This window comes from Atractosteus spatula, chromosome 9 (genome assembly GCF_055471065.1).
Source record: "Atractosteus spatula isolate fAtrSpa1 chromosome 9, fAtrSpa1.hap1, whole genome shotgun sequence".
In the NCBI taxonomy this organism is placed as follows: domain Eukaryota; kingdom Metazoa; phylum Chordata; class Actinopteri; order Semionotiformes; family Lepisosteidae; genus Atractosteus; species Atractosteus spatula.
The window spans coordinates 50,373,460-50,393,052 of NC_142714.1; the positions used below are offsets into that span (position 1 = coordinate 50,373,460).

The 19,593-nt window shown below is 50.6% G+C and overlaps 2 protein-coding genes and 1 long non-coding RNA gene across 4 annotated transcripts; 1 reads left to right on the forward strand and 2 right to left on the reverse strand.

Moving 5' to 3' along the window:
- The first annotated feature begins 252 nt into the window (after window positions 1-252).
- On the forward strand, window positions 253-4,698 carry LOC148828786 (protein FAM124B-like). The gene is made up of 4 exons (XM_088924634.1): window positions 253-278; window positions 1,734-1,828; window positions 3,020-3,744; window positions 4,093-4,698. Exons 1-4 carry the CDS (start codon window positions 253-255, stop codon window positions 4,696-4,698), a joined length of 1,452 nt encoding a protein of 483 aa, XP_088780760.1.
- Window positions 4,699-5,566: 868 nt separating this feature from the next.
- On the reverse strand, window positions 5,567-12,768 carry mospd1 (motile sperm domain containing 1). Its single transcript, XM_088925450.1, has 6 exons — window positions 12,640-12,768; window positions 9,769-10,034; window positions 9,273-9,348; window positions 8,033-8,262; window positions 7,150-7,311; window positions 5,567-5,916 (listed from the first exon to the last, which is right to left on the reverse strand). Exons 2-6 carry the CDS (start codon window positions 9,920-9,922, stop codon window positions 5,885-5,887), a joined length of 654 nt encoding a protein of 217 aa, XP_088781576.1. The 5' UTR covers window positions 9,923-10,034; window positions 12,640-12,768; the 3' UTR covers window positions 5,567-5,884.
- Window positions 12,769-16,420: 3,652 nt separating this feature from the next.
- On the reverse strand, window positions 16,421-19,501 carry LOC148828788 (uncharacterized). 2 transcript variants are annotated; one of them, XR_016091712.1, is made up of 3 exons: window positions 19,452-19,501; window positions 17,491-17,606; window positions 16,421-16,938 (listed from the first exon to the last, which is right to left on the reverse strand). It is a non-coding gene; the product is annotated as an uncharacterized LOC148828788 (long non-coding RNA). The 2 variants fall into 2 exon arrangements; XR_016091711.1 differs by lacking the exon at window positions 19,452-19,501 and adding an exon at window positions 18,564-18,692.
- Window positions 19,502-19,593: the final 92 nt, after the last annotated feature.

A 19,593-nucleotide genomic window follows, 5' to 3' on the forward strand; every position in this document is an offset into this window, starting at 1 on the left:
AGCCGGTGGTTAGTTTCTCCGGGTTTCGATATTAGACGGGCGAGGGCTGTGGAAGTCGGACCCTCTGGGCCCAGGGTGGGGGGGGGGGCGTGGCTCCAGCACGGGCCGCGGGTGGAAGGGGGGCTCTCTCTCTCGCGGCTCCGCAGATCCAGGGGGAAAGGCAGCTCGCTGGTACCGTCCGCCGGCTCGGCTCGGCTCACCGATCCCGCAGGCGACAGCACGCCGGCACGGCAGGGAGAGGATGGTTCAGCTATGGACTCGGATTCTGAAAGTGGCGAGTAAGTGTTACTCCCCCCACCCACCTCCACGCGTTTTAAATCAGTACCGTACAATTGCGTGCCTTAAAAGTGCTTTCATAACTTTAACACTAATGCGCACCTTTGTGAATGCATGCGATGCTTAAATATTTCTATTGTCTTTTTTTAAGAGACTATACCACGCACAAGAATTGCTGTTAAAATTGCTAAATAAGTTTTTTTTTTGAATTACCGGCGTGAGTGAAAACGGCGCTAGTGCTAGCACTGAGTGTTACACCTACCCAAGCGTACGAAAATTGTTAGAAATTACGAATTCTTTTCAGCCCCGTGTTTTGAAGGGAATGTAAAAGCTCTTTAAAAGCGAAACGTATTTTGACACGCCAGTGGCGCCTAAGCCACGCATTCTTCAGTGCTTCGGTCTTCTGCAGCAGCAGCGTCCGCGTCCTGAAAGGGTCCCGTCGCTCGGGACCAGTGGAAAGGGCTGCTGCCGTCGGTCTTTTGTGAGGTGAAAACAAAAAGACCGAACAATAGATATTTATGCAACTGAACAAAGACGCCCGCAAGAATCTACGATAGATGCCCCCAGAGATCTAGCTAATTTAACACAGTCTTTAGAGGTCACTCGGCCCTCGTCTTTAGTCCCCTTCAATGGCTTAATAGGCATGAAGGCCGAGCTGGGGAGGCGACCCGGGCACCCTGGACACCGAGCGAGTTTGATCGCACAGAAAGGGAGCCACAAAGGCAAGACTTTGTTGTTGTCGCCTGACAGCTGAGTATCAGATGCGTTTTCCACCCCCTCACCTCGGATTCCTCTCGCATGGTTTCGCGTCCTTAAAATCGTTTCCTCTAACTCTCGCAGGACGGGCCGAGCTGCGAAGCGCGGTCCGCACCTCTCGCCGGCACGCCCACGTCGCTTTCCTCGCCCCGCGTGTTCTCTCGTCAGCTAAATAAAATCGTTTTAGTCCACGTTACGGCTGTCACCGCTGTACGCTGCAGCACCCGATGTGCAACGGACGGAGCCCGCGTCGGTTTAGAGATAAAGGTCTAACAGGATCTTCGTTCTGCTTCCAGTTTTACACGCAATTAGCGCCCACACGGGTGCAGTAGCAGGCCGATGTCAGCGCAGCTGGTTTGTCGCGTTGACCTGGTAGGGGAACAAGTAAAAGGTTAATTCCCTGCTAAAAAGTGAAGAAATTAAACGCAACGTTTCGGCCGTGGAGCCTTCTTCGGGTGTGAGTCAGTAGTAGCTAGTACCTCGAGTGTCCCGCTCCAGACAGGAAACACAGAAGAAAACAACTCTAGATATAGGGGTACTGCAGCAGAATTGAGCCTCCTACAGATCTACTGTCCTTCGAAATATCCTCTTTGGAGGAGTGTAGATATGCCGACTTTGTGCAAACTTTTTGAGCCGGTGACGGTTTGTCGGGTCAGGCTGCAGCCGGGCGCGCTGAACAAACACAGATGCTCGTTTTGCAGGCGGATGTGTGTGGGCCGCACAGCCGTGAGGGGCTCCCGGGCGCATCTGGGCGGCAGATCTCCCCTCGCAGCCGGCATTTCGTCTCACAGCTCGAGTAAGTGTTTAATTACAAGCGGGTAGTGGGGGCTCATTCATCAGAGCGGGCGTCTTGCCTCGCACGCAGGTGATGGCATGTGCGGAGCTCTTTTTAAGCACGAGATGCATCTGTTTTTTTTTTGCGTGGCACCTGGGGAGGCCCGGGGGGGGAGAAATGGGCACCGGGACGCGGTTCCGACCGCTGCTGTGCTTCTGGAACTGTGGCTTTCGGTCAGAAAACGGGGCGCGAGGCTGTAGGGGCGCTTGGAGGTGAAGGATTTAGGGAACCAGCCCTCACAGCGGGGGCCAGAGACCGGGTGGGGGGCAGGCCGAGCTGAGCAGCACTGATCTTGGCGGGGGGTGGCGCTGCAAGTACGCGCGACGGCACTGCTGGGACATTGTAACCGTAGTACAGGGAAGACGGGGTTCTCCAACTCCAGCAGTGCGTTCATGAGCTGGGATGTCCCTGTTTCGGCCAAAAACCATTCGTCCCGTACGGGAGGCAGTTTGTCCTGTATTCTCACTAACATTACCTACGGTCAGCGATTAACTGATCGCTTTGCGTGTATCGATTGTCATCCTCGAAATCGCGCAAGAGCTTCATTCCCCACTAACCCCCTAGATGGCGCTCGTGTGCGAGCTAAACATCACGACAGGTTAACAGCGCTCCTCTAAATTCGTCGTGCAGTGGATTTCTGCACACGTCGATTTGTCTAGCAAACGAAAAGCGGCTGAAACACAAACAGCACTGCTGCAAAGGAACAGGCAAAGGCTTATTCCGGGCTGGAAAGAGAAGAGGCACAACGTTTCGCCTGTGGAGCCTTCTTCAGGTGTGGTATCGCCTGTAGAGGTCAGGGACACAGCCAGTGTGGGAAGTAAGAAGTGTTTTTCTACCCAGCGACAAGAATATTAGCACAGCTGGGTCCCACCCTGGTGACACCCGAAGAAGGCTCCACAGCCGAAACGTTGTCTCTTTTCTTCTCTTTTCAGCAGGGAATAAACCCTTATTGATTTCAGAATGAAACTGCTTTTGGTCTTTTGGGATCCGCCTTCCACCTGAGGTCTCTGGACAGGCTGAAAGAGATGGGGGTCCACAGGTCTCCCCCCGCTCTGAAGCGGCTCCACGCACTGCGAGCTCGCGCCTCCGGTCCCGGGTCGGGCTGGACGGGCCGGGCCGCGCCTCACCCGTGTCGTGTGCTGTCCCGTGCAGGTGCGGCGACGCTCCACCTCCTGGCGGACCCGGGCTGTGGCCCCTCTCTGCGGCGCACGGTGGCCGGCCTGCTGCAGGCCGTGGCCCCCGACGACCCCCGGCTCGTCTGGGTGTCGGAGCGCGAGTCCCCGCGGGGTGGCCCCCCCGCGCGCTGCGGGCAGCCCGCCCTGGCGGTGGTGCTGTTCCTGCGTGAGCCGGGGGCCCGGCGGGAGGGTGGGGCCCTGTGGCTGCTGCAGCGGCGCCTGAGCCGCCCGCCCTGGCGCTACCACCACACGGAGCCCACCAGCCCCCGGCGCCACATCCTGCCGTACTGCCCCGCCGCGCAGGACCTGTACAGCCTGGCGGGGGCGCCGGACCTGCCCCTGTGGGCCGCAAGACAGGTGCATTACGGGAGGGAGGCCGTGCGCTTCACCCTGTACTGCCGAGACTCCACTTTCTCCAAGGCCCGGGCGCTCTACGCCGCCGTCCTGGGCCGGGACGCCTCTCTGTCCCGCGACGGGTTCTGCTGCTTCTCCCTGTTCTGCCCCCGCCCGGCCTGCGAGGTCCAGCTGGCCCTGAAGCGGCTGCCCCCGGAGGGGCGCCCCACCCCCCTGCCCTCCGCCCTCCTGGAGTTCAGGGTGCACGACCTCCAGGCCCTGCGCTGCCGGCTGCCCCACCCCTGCACCCCCATCAGTCTGCACCGCTGGCAGACGCTGGACTACGACGGCAACAGGATCCTGCTGCAGGTCGGTGCCTCGTCCAGCACGCGAGAGGCGTGGAGCGTGCAGGGCAGTGTGCAAGATAATATTCGGCAGATAAAGTTTCTGTATGAGTCAGGCAGTTATTACTGACATGTTCTTCCTAAATCATTGGCTTTATTACCTGAGAGCTCAGATGCTCTGAAAGCAAAAATGGATTGCTGAGTACCAGATCTTGGACAGATTCATCCCTTTTTCTAAAACTCTTTAATCTTGCGTGCACAGGCGTGGAGGCTTGGAAATGATCCTATCTGAAGTGCACGGCACTGGTGCAGACCTGCGTCACAGTTCATTTTTCAGACAGCCGTCTGAGCAAGGCTGGTGTGTGTTTTACAGGTTGGCCCCAACAACCCCGTTCTGTGGAGAAGTGGGCTTCTGTCACCGGTCCCGGGTGCTCGCCCCACCAGTCCTGAACGGATCCCGAGGCGGCCCGCGGGCCCGCCCTCCTCTGGAGGCCCAAACCGCACAGCACCGGCCCCACGGGCCGAGACAAGCCGAGAGAGGCCCGGAGGGTGCTTCTGGACCTGCAGGTGTCTGGAGGGGACACAGCCTCTGTGTGAATGTCCTGTCTGTCCTCTGGCCAGCAGTGGTGACTCTTTCACCTCCTCTTCCTCCTCTGGTACTCTGGAGCCACACTCTTCCCCATCCTTCCAGCTAAGGAACAGCAGCTCCCCACCTGCTCTTTACAGTAACTGGAGCACACGTCTCCTGGCTCCTCCTCCGAGGACAGCCAGCGTGGACTTGGGCTTCGCTGTCCTCCGCAGCGGCCCGAGTTCCCCGGCTGGCCCTGCGCTGTCCGGCCCCTGGCCTCACTGCTGCCCGGCGGGCCCCACGGCACGTGGGAGGCTGTCGCCCCCGGCAACCTGCTGCCAGCCAATCCCGGAGCAGAGGAGGGCTTCCTGTGCGCTGCCCGTCACGTGCGGAGATGAGTTTTACATTTAAACAGGCCGGACTGTTTTACAGGGGTTCGCAGAAGGAAACTGTAGGTCGGGGAAAAGAAGGAAAACGGCTGTATCAGACGTATTTATGTGCTGTTTTCTTGAAGTAGAACCAAGCGGCATTTACAGTATGTCAACCTGATCTGTGAATGATTCTTTTTTAGTTCTTGTCAGGGCACACTGCAAGGATGTACACTGACGCAGTAAAACAACTATTCAAAAAGTTTAGCTTTTCAGTCTTTATACATTACTCACAGTCTGTGCATTAGCTTTATAGGGGGAAGGAGTGTCCATTATTGGATTAAATCAACACAAAAACGCAATATTATATGATGCATGATCTATTCTGGATCATTTGACATATTGTTTGAATAATTACAATCAACAGTCAAAATGTTTCCTCTTTTTTTAATCATAAATAAAAAGCTCTTTATTGCATGTTATAATCATACTGTATAAAACTCAGTAAAGCATACAAAACACCAGCCACACCCAGCCTGAGCAACTGACCTGCCCCTATAGAGCACCACTGATATTCCTGAATTTTGCAGTTTTATTTGTACCTCGTTTTATAAGTTGTGCAAGTCCGTCAAACTTAGGGTTTACTGTCCTTTGATCAGAAACAGCACAGTTTCTTTAGATCACTTAGAAATCTTTCCTGAGTACCTTCTGCTGAACATGCATGGTAAAAAGTAACAATCCAACACAATCCAGGGTGTGAGTTCCGCACAGTTACTGATTATTGTGCTCATTCATGTTGTTAAGCTCACTGAAGCAGTTAAACTTGCTGGAAGTCACAGGAACGGTGACGGGCTACATGGTCACTACACGTTGTTCTCAGCACGTGTGATGTAGAAAACAAAGTCAAACACCATGGAGAGAGAAGGGTAAAGTTGACTGACACTTTAATAAAATGTTTCCAGATTTCTATACAAAACTCCACGGCTCCACCCAGTTAACCCGCCCCCCCCCCCCCCAAACCCTGCCCCCCGGACTCCAGTCAGGCACTGCACTTCATTCTGTCCTTCATCGGCTCCGCCCAGCCCTCCTGGTCATTTAAATAGGTAAAAACATTATTTCATGTGAGGGGGGGGGGGTCTTCCTGCCCCGCCCTCCTCCTCCACACTCTTCAGGCACAGTGATGTCACCTCGCTGTGTCTCCCCAGAGTGTTCCTCACAACCGTCGTACTTCATGTCCGCAGAATGACCATCGTAAGAAGACCTGTGTGGCAAAGAGGAGCGGATCACAACCTTCACACAGAGAAACCACGGAACACTGTCACTTGTCGGGCTCTGGCTGTGCGAGTTGCCCCTTTATCGGGGTGCTGTCTTCGGTCGGAGCCGTGTGTGAAGAGGGTGCTCCAGCCCTCTTGTGGAAATTGCCACCGATGGCTTAAAAAGCACGACGAGCGTTTCTCCCAGTTTGTGAATCGCAACCCTGCCTTTTCAATGTTACCTCCCATGCCTGCTTTATGCCCATGTCCTCCCTGCTCCCACCTCTTCTCACCTACAGTACTCAGCCTTTTGTTCTCCTATGCTTTTTTATGAGCTACTTCGCCACTCTCCCCCTCAGCCTAAAGAAGGACTAGAAACATTAGTTTCTTGTCTTTTCCTTCCAGTATGGGATGAGCCTTTTCCAGCTCCTCTGCAGCCTACGTCTGCTAACTCAGCTCCCTGCCCGAACGTGTCTCTGGTTGGGCCGGTGTCTTAGAGTAGAGGCGTTAATTGCCATATGTACATGTACGTTGGAATTGATCTCTCGGGACACACGCGGTACAGCAGACAACACCACACAGTGTAGACAGTACATTAAAAACATAACAGCTAATAACAGCCAGAGCAATAAATATGTTGTGCAAACTTTGAGCCTGTGGTCTGTTCCTCTGCGCCAGCTGGGAATAGAACCCAGGTTGCAAGAATGGTGGGAATGTTGCCTGATACCGCTGCACCACGTGACGCCCCTACTTCCCTTCGTCGTGCCCTGCCGCTGGGAGCCGGGGGACTGTGAGAATGGCCCTGGGGGGCGGGGCGGAGCAGGGGGCCGGTTCTGTACGAACCAGTCAAGCACTACGTCCCACACTGCTCTTTCAGACCAATCCAGTGACGAGCCACAGAGTAAACGAGCCACTACTAGCAGAATGTGGGGGCCAAAGGTAAAACCGGAGGTATTTGTGATCTGGACAGATTCCCAGAATACGACCGACACACCTGGGAATTCTCTGCGCTTGGAATCTGCGTGTCCTGTCCCGAAAATGGAAACAGGGGGACAGGAAACAGGAAACCGGGGTCCAATTAAATACGGAAGTGCCTGCTGTTCTCAAGGGGCCCCATGGAGACCTGAAGGGACCCCGCCTGTGGATGAGTGTACCCCCCAAAACATGTCTCCTGTTACTGTATGTAGAGGGCGCTGTTGAGGGCACATGATCTATCAATCCCTCTGCCCGCTGGCACTTACCTAAAACGTAAGCAGCTACAAGTTTCTTGTTAACACTTAAATGGAGGTAGACAGGCACTATTGACTCGATTTCTCCCAGCGTAGGCAGCATGAGGGCGGCCACACACACCAGGCCCAGCAGCACGGTCAGCAGGCTTGGTCCGGTCGAGGGGCTGCGGCTCTCTGCCGGGACAGACAGGTCAGCCAGTTCAAACAAGCACCTCTTTCTTCTGACAGCTGACCAGGCTCTGCCTTTATATGAGTCGCAATATGCAGACTGTGCCTGTCCAGTGGGGATAACTGCCTCTCTGAGTGTCAGCTGCAAATCAAGGGGCTCAGGCTGTGGTGCAGGAGAAGCTCAATCCAGTGTTATAGCTCACCCTTAATTACCTGTTTCTAAAGATTGGGAGCGCTCTGAATTTACTGATCCAGTAATTTAACTTGTTCCAATTAAGGGAACTCCAGTCCAGGAGGGCCAACTGTTTCTGATTCCAGTGATTTGCGGGATAATTTAACTAATTGCCTGCAGGTGGGCACAATGAAATGGAGAATTCGATCATTTAATAGTTACCTAAAAAACTACAGAACTGGGGCTATGCAGGAGCAGGCCTGGACACCTGAAGTGTGGACTGGGACAACGTAAGGTAACTGTGCCACCTTGTGGACATACTATAAATAGCATACTTGCAAATATTTACAGGTGAATGAAGTTCCTTACTACTGCGGAGCTGCAAACAACTGTAATGTATAATTCTGGAGTTCAATTAAAAATAACCGGGAACCCAGATGGAGCAAAATACCAGCAGACACTGGGGTCTCGAGGTCTCGAGGACCTGGACTGGATAGATTAGCACTGCAGTCCAAGACACCACCTGGTGGCGGCGGCGGGTAACTGCAGCTCTACCTTGCTGGAAGGCAGCCTGCTCGAAGAAGACGCTGTCAGTTAGCTGCTCCTTTACTCTGCGCTCCTCCTCCTGCTGCCGCTGCTGCTGCTGCTCCTGGGCCGAGGGCAGCAGCGTGGCGATCACCTCCTTGCGCCCCAGGGCCTTGCGCTGGCTCTGCTCCGATACCTGAAGGCGGAACTTGTCGATCACGCCATAGTGGCAGGCGCGCACGTCCCGGTGACGGATAACACTGCAAACAGACAGCAGAGTGCCATTACCACCCCCCCAGCAGAGGGCGCTGCTCTGAAAAAGCACGTGTCTCACTTTGACCGAGGATGATGATGGAAACCGTGTGGCTCAGTGGGATGGCGAAAATAAGGCTGGGGTACCCATGCTTGGGCAGTGCATGCTGGGAGTCACAGTCCCAGCTTGGGAGACACCAGTTTGAGCAGAGCTGGGCTTCACTGGCCAATCTAGAGCAGCCCACTGGTGCGGTCAGGATCAGGATGTACTAACTGTGAGAATGTTTTCTATTGCGAAATGTTGTTTTGGACATGAAGTTTATTTTGATAGAAAAATAAATCAGTGAGGAGGAGAGCAGAGTGATGAAGCCAGTTCACAGAGGGGGGTTATTAGGAGGCCATGACTGGTAAAGGCCAGGGCGAAATTGGCCAGGACATCGGGGTGACACCCCTACTCTTTTCAAGAAACGCCCTGGGATTTTTAATGACCACAGAGAGTCAGGACCTCGGTTTTACATCTCATTTGGAGGACGGCACCTTTTTACAGTTCAGTGTCCCCATCACTATACTGGGGCATTAGGACCCACACAGCCTGCAGGGTGAGCGCCCCCTGCTGGCCCCACTAACACCTCTTCCAGCAGTAGCCTCAGCTTTCCCAGGAGTCTCCCATCCAGGCACTGGCCAGGCTCCCACCTGCTGAGCTCCAGTGGGCTGCCAGTGGAGAACTGCTGGCCAACATGGTGGATTGGAAGAAATCACTTGACTTGAGCTCAGCATTCTGTGACTCCAAGTAACACTGCTACTCGAACCATCAGCAAAACCCTTCTGCCCCTTATTTAAAGTGAAAACAACACGAAGTCTACGTGCAGCTCATAAGTCTTCGGTGGGGTGAGGTCACAGTGAGCCGTCTCGTTCCTACACACAGGCAGCTCGCTCATGGGAAGGGCGCCATCGCCAGGGCAGAGGCAGGTGGCGTCTGAAGCACTGAGGCCCTGCAGACGGACGGGAGGCGACTCACATGTCCACACAGCACTGCGGCTTCACGGCTCCACTGGCGTCCACCACAGCATACTTACTGGGCGCCGTACACAACACTGGGAAGAAGGCAAGAAGGCAAGGAGCCAGAGGCGGAAAAAACGTTTAAAATGCGGCCAAGGACAAGACACGCACGACATCCTGCCAAAAATCAAACGAATACTCCCAGAAGGAAAAAACAACTCATTTATTCATTACTCTTTTCTTGGGGTTCAGCCTGCCGAGACTTCCATGCGTGTTTAAGAGAACCCCCCTTTTAATAACCCCCCCCCACTCCCCCCACCCAACAGGAAGCAGCAGTAAATCAGACCGAACAAGCCGATGTCCGATGGAGTCAAATCCCAGAGAGTCCCTGAAGAAGGAAATTAGAAAACAAGTCTGCACCCCACCCCACCCTCCCCAGGCTATCGCTCCCCTGCCGGGGAACAGCCCGCGGATTGACACGCCGAACGCAGTGCTCTTGCACCAGCAGGACCTACCTTTGAACTTTAAGGCAAACTCGTAGGGGTTGTAGAGGGTGAGCACCTGTTTGTGGGAGGCCTGCTCGTCGGCGTAGAAGAGCAGCTCGGTGGGGAACACGAACACGGGAAGGCTTCCTTCCACAAGCTCCGGCTGCCGCCTGTGTGGCTGCATTGGCACCGGCTCTGCCTCTCGCCCTCCCGCCGCGCGCTGACGTCTCTCCGGACTCCGGGGCTCGCTGCGCTCGGGGCTCGGCCTCAGCACCCCAGCTCCATCACGGACACCCCTGAGCGCAGAGCCGGGGGGGGGAGAGAGAGAGAGAGAGAGAGAGAGAGAGAGAGAGAGAGAGAGAGAGAGAGAGAGAGAGAGAGGCGCGGCTTACTGGCATGGCTCACGCTGGCTCAAACTGGCAATGAACCCGGCCGAAACTCTCCGTTTAAAAAAAGCCCCACCGCAGCGTTTCAATGACCACGTAGCCGAGACCCTGGTGTGAACACCCTGCTCTGAAGGGTGGCACCGCCCACAGCCCAGAGCCCCCTGTCACTGGCACGTCTGCTTGGAAATTCTGGTCAAAGGTTAGGGCGCCACCTACTGGCCCACCAACTGAACATCATCTCCCAGCCCTGGAACAACTGCAGATAAACAGGCTCCCCAGGGCCAGGATGTGTATAGAAAATTGTAAAGCTATAATAAAATCATTAATTCACTCTCTTATTCACTTCCAGTGCTTTTTTATTATATAAACATTCCATGCTCAGAAATATCGTTCCTGAATGTGTAATAATGGAATGACTACTTTCTGAGCTGGATTATTAAAAGTGCAGTACTACCTACAGCTAGAGTGAAGGGGAGAAATATTATTATATAAAACATACTTCACATCTGCGTAATATTTTAGTAATCTAATAATCTCTTCGACTTGCTGGTTTGAACAGGAGTATTGCTTGTGGATCGTTGCGCAGAGGCTAGTTTACAAAAAGAAAACCTTCATTTCAGATCTTTGTTTCAGATCAATTCACAGCCCAAGCAGCTGAACAGTCGTCAGTACTATTTCTGTCCCCCAGGCTTCCATTCTGTCCGTGTCAATGGCTGGACACTTCCATCAGACAACGAAGGAGACTGCTGGACAGGCATGATTCTCTTCAGGTGACTATGAACTGGCCAGTGGGCAATGTGTACAAGTTGATGTTTATCTATCTTTTAGCAGGCAATACAACAGCTTCTGTTGCAACAACAGGTATCTAACATGGCTGACTGACTGGTTTAGGGGACTGTGGCCAAGCAGGCTGTGTGGGTCAGGTGGATGGCGGTGTGAGATAATGGGACTGTGGACAAGCAGGCCGTGTGGGTCAGTGATGGCCTGAGATGATTAGTGGGCCTGGTTCCGTTCAAACAACATCCTATAAAATAGAATCTGCTACATGACCCCAGGAATAGACTGGACGCAACTGAGAGACATCTAAGATGAGGTTCTGTTTTACAGGAAAGACATACCAACAGTATACACCTTACGAAATGTGTTGCACAGGCATCCTGAAACCACAATTTCAGATAGGAACCATACTGGTTGTTTTTTTTTTCTACTTTAACGTGTAATTATTCAAAAATATAACAAACATCGCCTCGAACGCATGATCTTTTTTTAAAAAAACCTTTGCTAAGCACTGCGAGGGCAGGCAGTTTAATTTAAAGACGGAGGAATCAGACAGGCACATGCTTTCCGCAGCCGAGAAACAGTCCTAATCGTGACAGAGAATTAGGACAGCAGCCACGCGTGGCCGGCACTGACGGGTGAGGCAGTCCAGCCCTCTGGCTCCTGACTCCACGTGGCTAGTCACGTGGGAGTGTTTACAGGCAGCCTCGGAAACGCGCTCGGTGACGTCATGCCCGGTTGAAGCGTTCACCTGCGAGACGTGTCGATCCCTCTCCCCACGCACAAACTAACGCACAGCCCCTTCGTCTGCTCTTTTCACACATAAAATAACGGCGCACACACTCGTACCTCGCTCACCCAGGAAAAGGCTCTTTGAGTTGGTTTTAATGCTGCCGGAGGCAGACCCTCGTTGACATCAATGACAGATCACGAAAGGGTGTAACAACACCCGCGTTTAAATGTATATTCATTTGGCACCCTTAAGCAAACCATTCCGAAAATAAACCTTTATTTATGTCATCGTATCAGTTTCGTTGCGGTAATTTAAATAGAGCTCGCTCAGGCTAATAGTTATTATATTTCGACGTCACCGCTAATATAAACTGCCTTTATCGTAGTACAACCGACAATCTGGAAATATTTTCAGCACCGTCCGCTGTTTCGTCTTTCACAGTAATAATTCTCCTTTACAGTAACACCAACCAGTACGTGCGTCCAGTCACTGTGTCCTGCGATCATCGCCAAATATGTCCTGGCTGAGCCAAGACAATAGCGGCAGATGCGGACCACGGAGGAAAAAAATGAAACTCGAAACGAGGTGTTCTTCCAGCGGTAAGAATATTTTATAATTAAGAGCTATAACTAGGCATTGCGATATTATCAGTTACAGAAACGATGTATTGTAGGGAAGAAAGCAATTGGCTTAGAATATTAGACATAAACATCATCAAATCTTTCCACAACCTAATATAGATACTATAACTCTGCTCAGTGTGCTCAAACAACCCAAGGCAGTACCGATCACATTACAGTATTACAATTCAAATTGGCAATTAAAACCTCCCTTTATTAAGGGCAGCTGCAAATTAATTACTCAGCTGATAACGTACAACCATAACCCTATTTATTTTTTCAAGACCCAATTAAGATCAGGACCGACTAACTCATGAACCCGACAGGCACTCCCTCCAAGGCCTTCCCTCGCATCTAAAACGGTTTTTATAACGACCGATCTTACCCTCTTGATAAATATTTTTATTGTTGTGCAAATCCCACCCTGTTGTTTCCTCTTGTTTCTTTTTTTTTCTCTGTTCTTTGTCAATCTGCTGCAGTTCAAGGCGGAGGATTCTGGGACAGTGGAGGACCCAGGGAATTCCGCCAGTGTCGTTGGTGGTGACGTCGCCGAGGGGCGTGTCTTGCCGCTGGGAAGCCCAACTACAGCTATAGGCGACGGATCAGGATTTCTCTGGTATAGCGGCAATAAAAACTAGATCAGGTGAAAATATATTAGATTTGAAGAGGCTTCCGTTGTGGTTGCCTTTCACAATTGGTAACCAAGGAAAGCGGGACTCGGATAATAACTTTTTCAGGTGGGTAGCTGCGTCAGCATGCGTAGGCTGCAAAGGAACAAGTAATAGGTTTATTCCATGCTGAAAAGAGAAGAAAGGAAACAACGTTTTGGCTGTGGAGCCTTCTTCGGGTGTAAAGAAGAAGGCTCCACAGCCGAAACGTTGTGTTTTCTTTCTTCTCTTTTCAGCATGGAATAAACCTATTACTTGTTCCTTCATAACTTTAATTCATCTGCCAGCAGCCATATCACCCTGCAACTCAAAACTGACAACTCAATGAAGCTAAGCAGGTGTGAGCCTGGCCAGTACCTGGATGGGAGACCTCCTGGGAAAAACTAAGGTTGCTGCTGGAAGAGGTGTTAGTGGGATCAGCAGGGGGTGCTCACCCTGTGGTCTATGTGGGTCCTGATGCCCCAGTATAGTGATGGGGACATTATACTGTAAACAGGCGCCGTCCTTCAGATGAGATGTAAAACCGAGGTCCTGACTCTCTGTGGTCATTAAAAATCCCAGGGCATTTCTCGAAAACAATAGGGGTGTAACCCCGGTGTCCTGGCCAAATTTCCCATTGATCCTTACCAATCATGGCCTCCTAATAATCCCCATCTTGAATTGGCTTCATTACTCGGCTCTCCTCCCCACTGAGAGCTGGTGTGTGGGGAGCGTTCTGGCGCACTATGGCTGCCGTCGCATCATCCAGGTGGGGCTGCACACTGCTGGTGGTGGAGGGGATCCCCATTACCTGTAAAGCGCTTTGAGTGGAGTGTCCAGAAAAGCACTATACAAGTGTAAGCAATTATTATTATTACTTCTATGTATGTTTTTCCAGATATGTCTTGTACACGGCTATATAGATGTCTCATAATTGGTTATCCCTGGCTGTGTTTCAGAATGTAAAGGATTCTCACAAACTTCTTAAAACATGAAGCCTTCCTTATTTGGAGACTTTCCTAAGCCTGTGTCAATCATTCCCTAAATAGTGGTTACACTTTGCTGTTGTAGATAGATCACTTTATTGGCCAAGTAAGTTTTCACTTACAAGGAATTTGAGTTGGTGAGTTGCTCATACACAAGTAACATATATACATAGACACATAAAACACAATATACATTTCAGAAATTAGAGGAAAAATATATATTGTACAACAAGAATGTGTCAGAACTCTACCTGCATGTGATGCATATATACATATTTATGAATGATAAACTGTCCATAATAAATATCCATATACAGATAATAACATTATTAATGCCGGAGCTGTAAACTAAGTAATCAATATTAAATTTTATTAACACAAATTTAAGTAATGTTCAGTGAGTGATTAATAGGAGTCACTGCCTGAGGAAAAAAGCTGGTTTTGTGTCTCGTGCTCCAGGTGCTAATTGACCTAAATCTTTTCCCTGCTGGGAAGCATTGAAAAATATGATGACCAGGGTGAGAGGAGTCAGCAATGATCCTGCCAGCACACATCTGAGTCCTGGAGATGTAAAGGTCCTGAAGGGTAGGCAGGTCACAGCCTGTGATCCTCTCAGCTGTCCTAATAACATGCTGGAGTCTGTTCTTGTCCTGTGTGGTGGCAGATCCGAACCAGACAGTTATGGGAAAGGTAAGAATGGACTCAATGAGAGCTGTATAGAACTGGATCCTCCTTTCCCTGCAACAGATTGGATTTTTAAAATTGTCTCAGGAAGTAAATTCTTTGCTGAGATTTCTTGGTGATGCTGCTAATGTTGACTTCCCATTTGAGATCATGAGATATTGTGGTACCCAGGAACCTAAAAGACAGAACCATGGTGATTTCTGAGCCTTGAACGAATATTGCAGGGTGTCTCCTCAAGTCTACTATCATCTCCACAGTCTTTTGGGTATTAAGCTCCAGCTTGTATTGAGTGCACCAGTCTACCAGCCGATCAATCTCCTGTCTGTATGCAGACTCATCACCTTCACGAATAAGACTGATCAGTGTCTTATCATCTGCAAACTGGAGGAGCTTCACAGAGGAGGCATTTGAGGTGCAGTCATTGGTGTGGAGGGAAAAAGGCAGAGGAGAGAGCACACAACCCTGTGGTGCTCTTATACTGAGGGTAAATGACAAACGTGTAATGGAGACATCAAAAGGCTGTCCCCAATGATGATGATGATGATGACGACAATAATGTAAACAATAAGATGATAAAAGGGTGCGATTGTTAAAAAAGTAAAGATGCAAAGGGTCTGTAAAATGCCTTCTGGAGTTTCCTGCAAAGTTAAAAATTGATTTGCCAATAAATTCCAAAGACGTGACTTCAGACACCTCTGCTTTTGGGGCTCAGCTCCCCCTTGCTCATCGTCTTAAATGAATGAGATCTGTGTGTTCTCCTGTGGCTTGGGTATGGTGTACTGTACTTGTCCATGAATAATAAAAGTGGACATTAATTGTTTCTGCTGATTCTGCTTTTGGATTGTATGGTCTCCAATGTAACATAAACAGATAAGAAGCAGCCTTATACTTGTGTATAGGGTGATCTGTGATCAGAGCACTATAGAATGCTATTATATAAATTTGAAAAAAATGGACTACGTAAAGCTCACCAGAGCTGAATTTTAAGAAAGGTTAATAAAGGCCATGTGACTCATCTAGTGTGTTGTGGAGTTAGTAGCTAATGGATCACTCATCCCGTCCATCTGTTTCTTAAAAAGAAGCCATAGCAACAGGTTGGCTGGGTAATGTGGTCCCTACTCCCACACCCCTTTGGGTAAAGAAATGCTTTTCTCTCATTTAAATGCTTTTATACATGGTTCCCCCCTCTGTGGTTTGCTTTTTACTAATGGTTCTGAGAGGGATCCCCTTTGTTATGTGGGGCTCTCTTCTTTGACACTTGGCTCAAAGCAAGCCAGTCATCACAAGGTGAGGTTAGAATGACAGATGCACGAGCGCTTAATCGTTTGCCTGGTTTTTGCAGGCCTTGTTTTGAGAGATCCTACAATGGCAGCCCCGTTCTGGTTTGGGTGGAGGGTGGTGGTACAACTTCAGATGTCTCCCAGCAGCGAAGGAAAGCCCTCAAACAGCTAGTGTGTCTGAAGGGATACCATCGCCCAAGCTCTGGGCAAGAGTTTAACCTTTGACCCTTCTGTGAGCTAGGATGTAAAATTTCACGTCCAGAAGTGACAAGCTATGGAAGAGGATCAGTTGCAGAAACAAAGGTTTGTGTCCTTTCAGGGCTGCACTTATTGGTGACACATCTTTTATGCTTGGAGATTACTCACTCATCTTGGCAACAGCAAGTAAAGATGTTGTATTGCTCCAACACATTTGAAACTCAGTGTGCCAATACTTGTGTTATGCCTGCAACTCTGCCTTGAATGTGTCATAAGAAAAATGCTTCAAAGGAGACACTGTGCTCATTCAAATGGTTGTAGTTTATTGATCCAGAATTATCATCCAATTTTTCTAGACATTTTCCAGGGAATCTATTTGAACAACCTTATTCAGCGGCTGGTTGCAGGCTCCCACCAGCCTTGGTGTAAAAATGTCTCCTGCTGTCAGCCATAGTTTAATCTCGTAATTTCCAGTTGTCCTTGTGTCGGTGTTTCACTGCTGAGCATAAACTGGTGCACTAGTTTCACCTTCTCGGTGCTCTTCAGGATTTTGTACTGTATATTCGTATTGTTACATCATATGCTGCTCTACTCAGCCCTGAAACGTTCCTTTCATCTATCCCGAGTGCGACGCTCCCTTGTCACAGTGGCACAGCGGAGAGCACTTCGTAGTGCAGGGGCCCTGGGTCCTAATCCGGGCCTGGGTTAGCACCTGCGTGGAGACGGTCTTCTCCCTGTGTTAGGGTTAGGGTTCTGGGAAAGTCGGCCGCGGTGTGAGTGTGGGCATGTCGGTGAGTGCCTTGTGATGGGCTGGCGTCCCGTCCAGGGCGTATCGGATCAGCCTTTGCGCCTGTTGCCTGTTGGGATAGCCTCCAGCTCCTACGTCACCCTGAATTAGAAGAAGCAGTTAGAAAATGGAAGGATGTGGTATCACACTATCTTTTAGATGTGGATTTATTCTGATGTAGCCTCGTCTGGACTCTTCCTAGCGCAGAAATATTCCTTGGCTGGTGTGGTGACCAGACCTGTGCAGAGTCTTCTGAGTGACATCTAAGCATTGCATTGCACAACTTCAATATAACTTCCTTTTAAATGATATACTATCCACATGTCCCCCCAACACCTCGTTTCTCATTCCAGGTCCTAGTACCACCGTGCCATCAGCCTTCCAGCCCAGGCTAATACTAGATAACTAATTGTTACTATTTTATTATAGAACTTTTAATTTCACCCATATTTCTGCACCTGGGTCCAAGTTTTGTAAAAAAAAACTTTTTTATGTCTGGTTTCAGCTGGACCCAAAATGTTGATCTCCTATAGTTTTCTAAACGGTTCCTAATTCTTGATCGATTATTGATGTACAGAAGCCAGCTGGAATGACCCTGTTAAACAGTCTCATAACAAGCCTTGTACTGATGAGCAGGGAGGGAGGGAGCCTCACAGTGAGGATGAAGCTTGACGTCGCCAAAGTGGGGTTTCTCTACGGCGAAGGGGCACTGGAAAGGACTGTGGCCCCTGTACCGGGTCCGAGGAAGAACAACCTGTTCCTTTGGGCTCCTGTGGAGGAGTGGACAACACAGTTTCAGGGCAGGGAAAACAGACATGGAATTCAGCAAGTGGTAGGGCTCGGAGGGACTCTTTAAGTGTGCAAATCTAACCCCCCAGACCACTTGCAGAATGAAAAGATGTTTTATTTGATAGAGTAATTTATTGCGAGATGTACACGTACATTGGAATTCTTAATCGCACTGATCTCGCGGGAGGTACACAGCACAACAGACAACGTCACACAACGTAGACAGCAGGAGCAATAAATATGTTGTGGAGATTGATAAGAGCATTATGTTGATAGAGATTTTATGTTAGAGTTGTACTCAGTGAAAGAATTGTACACTTTGTGGAAATAGTTTATTTTGTGAAAAAAAAATGAAGGATGGACTCATTGGTTAAACCCCACCTGCTCATTTAAGCAGTAAGAAGATAATTGTGAAATACAGCATCCGGCCCATGTTCATGCTAACGACTGACCCCGTCTTGCTTTTTAAGAGCTGAACGTAGTTTTTGGGATCACACTTTCGAAGGTGCAGTGGGAGGTTTGGCAGCACAGATGGGTCGCAGCTCCTGGATTCGAGCCACAATCCTTGTGTGGGGAGTCTGCGTGCGCTCCAGCCCATGTGGCTTTCTCCTGCAGGCCGAAGGCGAGAGAGAGCCATCACCTCCCCATCTCAAGACGGGGGCGTCTGTTCAGAGTGTCCCCTTGTTGCTTATGGTGGCCTGGGCTGGACGGGCTTCCTTTCAGAGTCTCGGCCTCCCGCCTCACCGAGACGCTCTGAAGATAAGGAAGTCACCGAGATTGAAGGGATGGACAAAATGGAAGTAAAAACTGAAGACCTGTTTTTCCGAAGTAACTTCCATTTACACCTGGCTCACAGTGTCTCATTCCACAGTTATGCAAGATATCTGAGCAAGAGGGATTCGGGTATAATTGTATATCCACATTAACAGGAAACTTACTAAGGAACGTGAGCCAGAAGGACTGACCGGAATCTTCTATGTCTGTCTCCTGTCCGCGTCTCCCCTGCTAGACCCGAGGTGTACGCTTGAGAAAAGCTGATCCTGAGCACTTCGCGAGAACCGTGGTGCTGACCTCAAGAGCTCATCAGGCAGGGGCGGCGGGGTTAATAATTGCTCACGGACGTGTCAGGGTTACTCCGGCGGAAGAGCGCTCTGGAGCGGAGCGGAGGTGAGGCGGGGGTGGGGGGACTGGGGGAGATCTGCGTGCGCACAAGCACCTCGCCGACACGGCCAGGAAACGTGACTGCACGCAGTCTGGAGTGTTTTTTAGGCTGTGCTCAGGTCTGCTCCTGCGACTCCGGGCCGCCTCGGTGTGCACCTCCACAGACCGAGCTCCGTGACTCTTTAAACTTTAAGATGGCTTTTATACTCCATGAGATTTTGTGCTCTCCGACTCTTGGATAACAGGCCGCCGCCGAACAGAAACTGAGACCCGGAGGCCCTCGCTGTAGCGAAGTGCATTTCCCGTCTCGGCGACGTGCACGCCCGCGTTTATAAGGAGTTCAAGCCGCATGATCATGGCGCTTCCTGGCCTGTCTCAGCGCGCTGAGCGGCGGGAGGGGAGAGAGAGGGGTTAGTCAGCAGTGTCAACAGGGGAGAGGGGAGCAAGGCAGCCACGATTTACATATTAATCCAATCCACGAGGCGTCCAAGCAATTACCTACCCTCCCACAAATAAAACAAACCTCTTAGCAAACAATATGGAGGGTCAAGATACACGGCCCTGCTAATAAGCCTTTTAATCGCACCGCTATCAAAATCTATTTGTCCCCTCTTGCAGCGCAGAATAACTACAGGGAAAAAAGGGGTGAAAAAACACACACACACCGGGCCCATTCCTTTCCCACACGAACAGCGCTTCCTCTCGCCTCGTTGAATATGCAACAAGGCGACAAAAAAAAATTACAAGAAGGAAAAGAGGGGAGCGAGCGAGCAACCGAGGAGGAGGAGGGGGAGGGGGGCTGCCGCC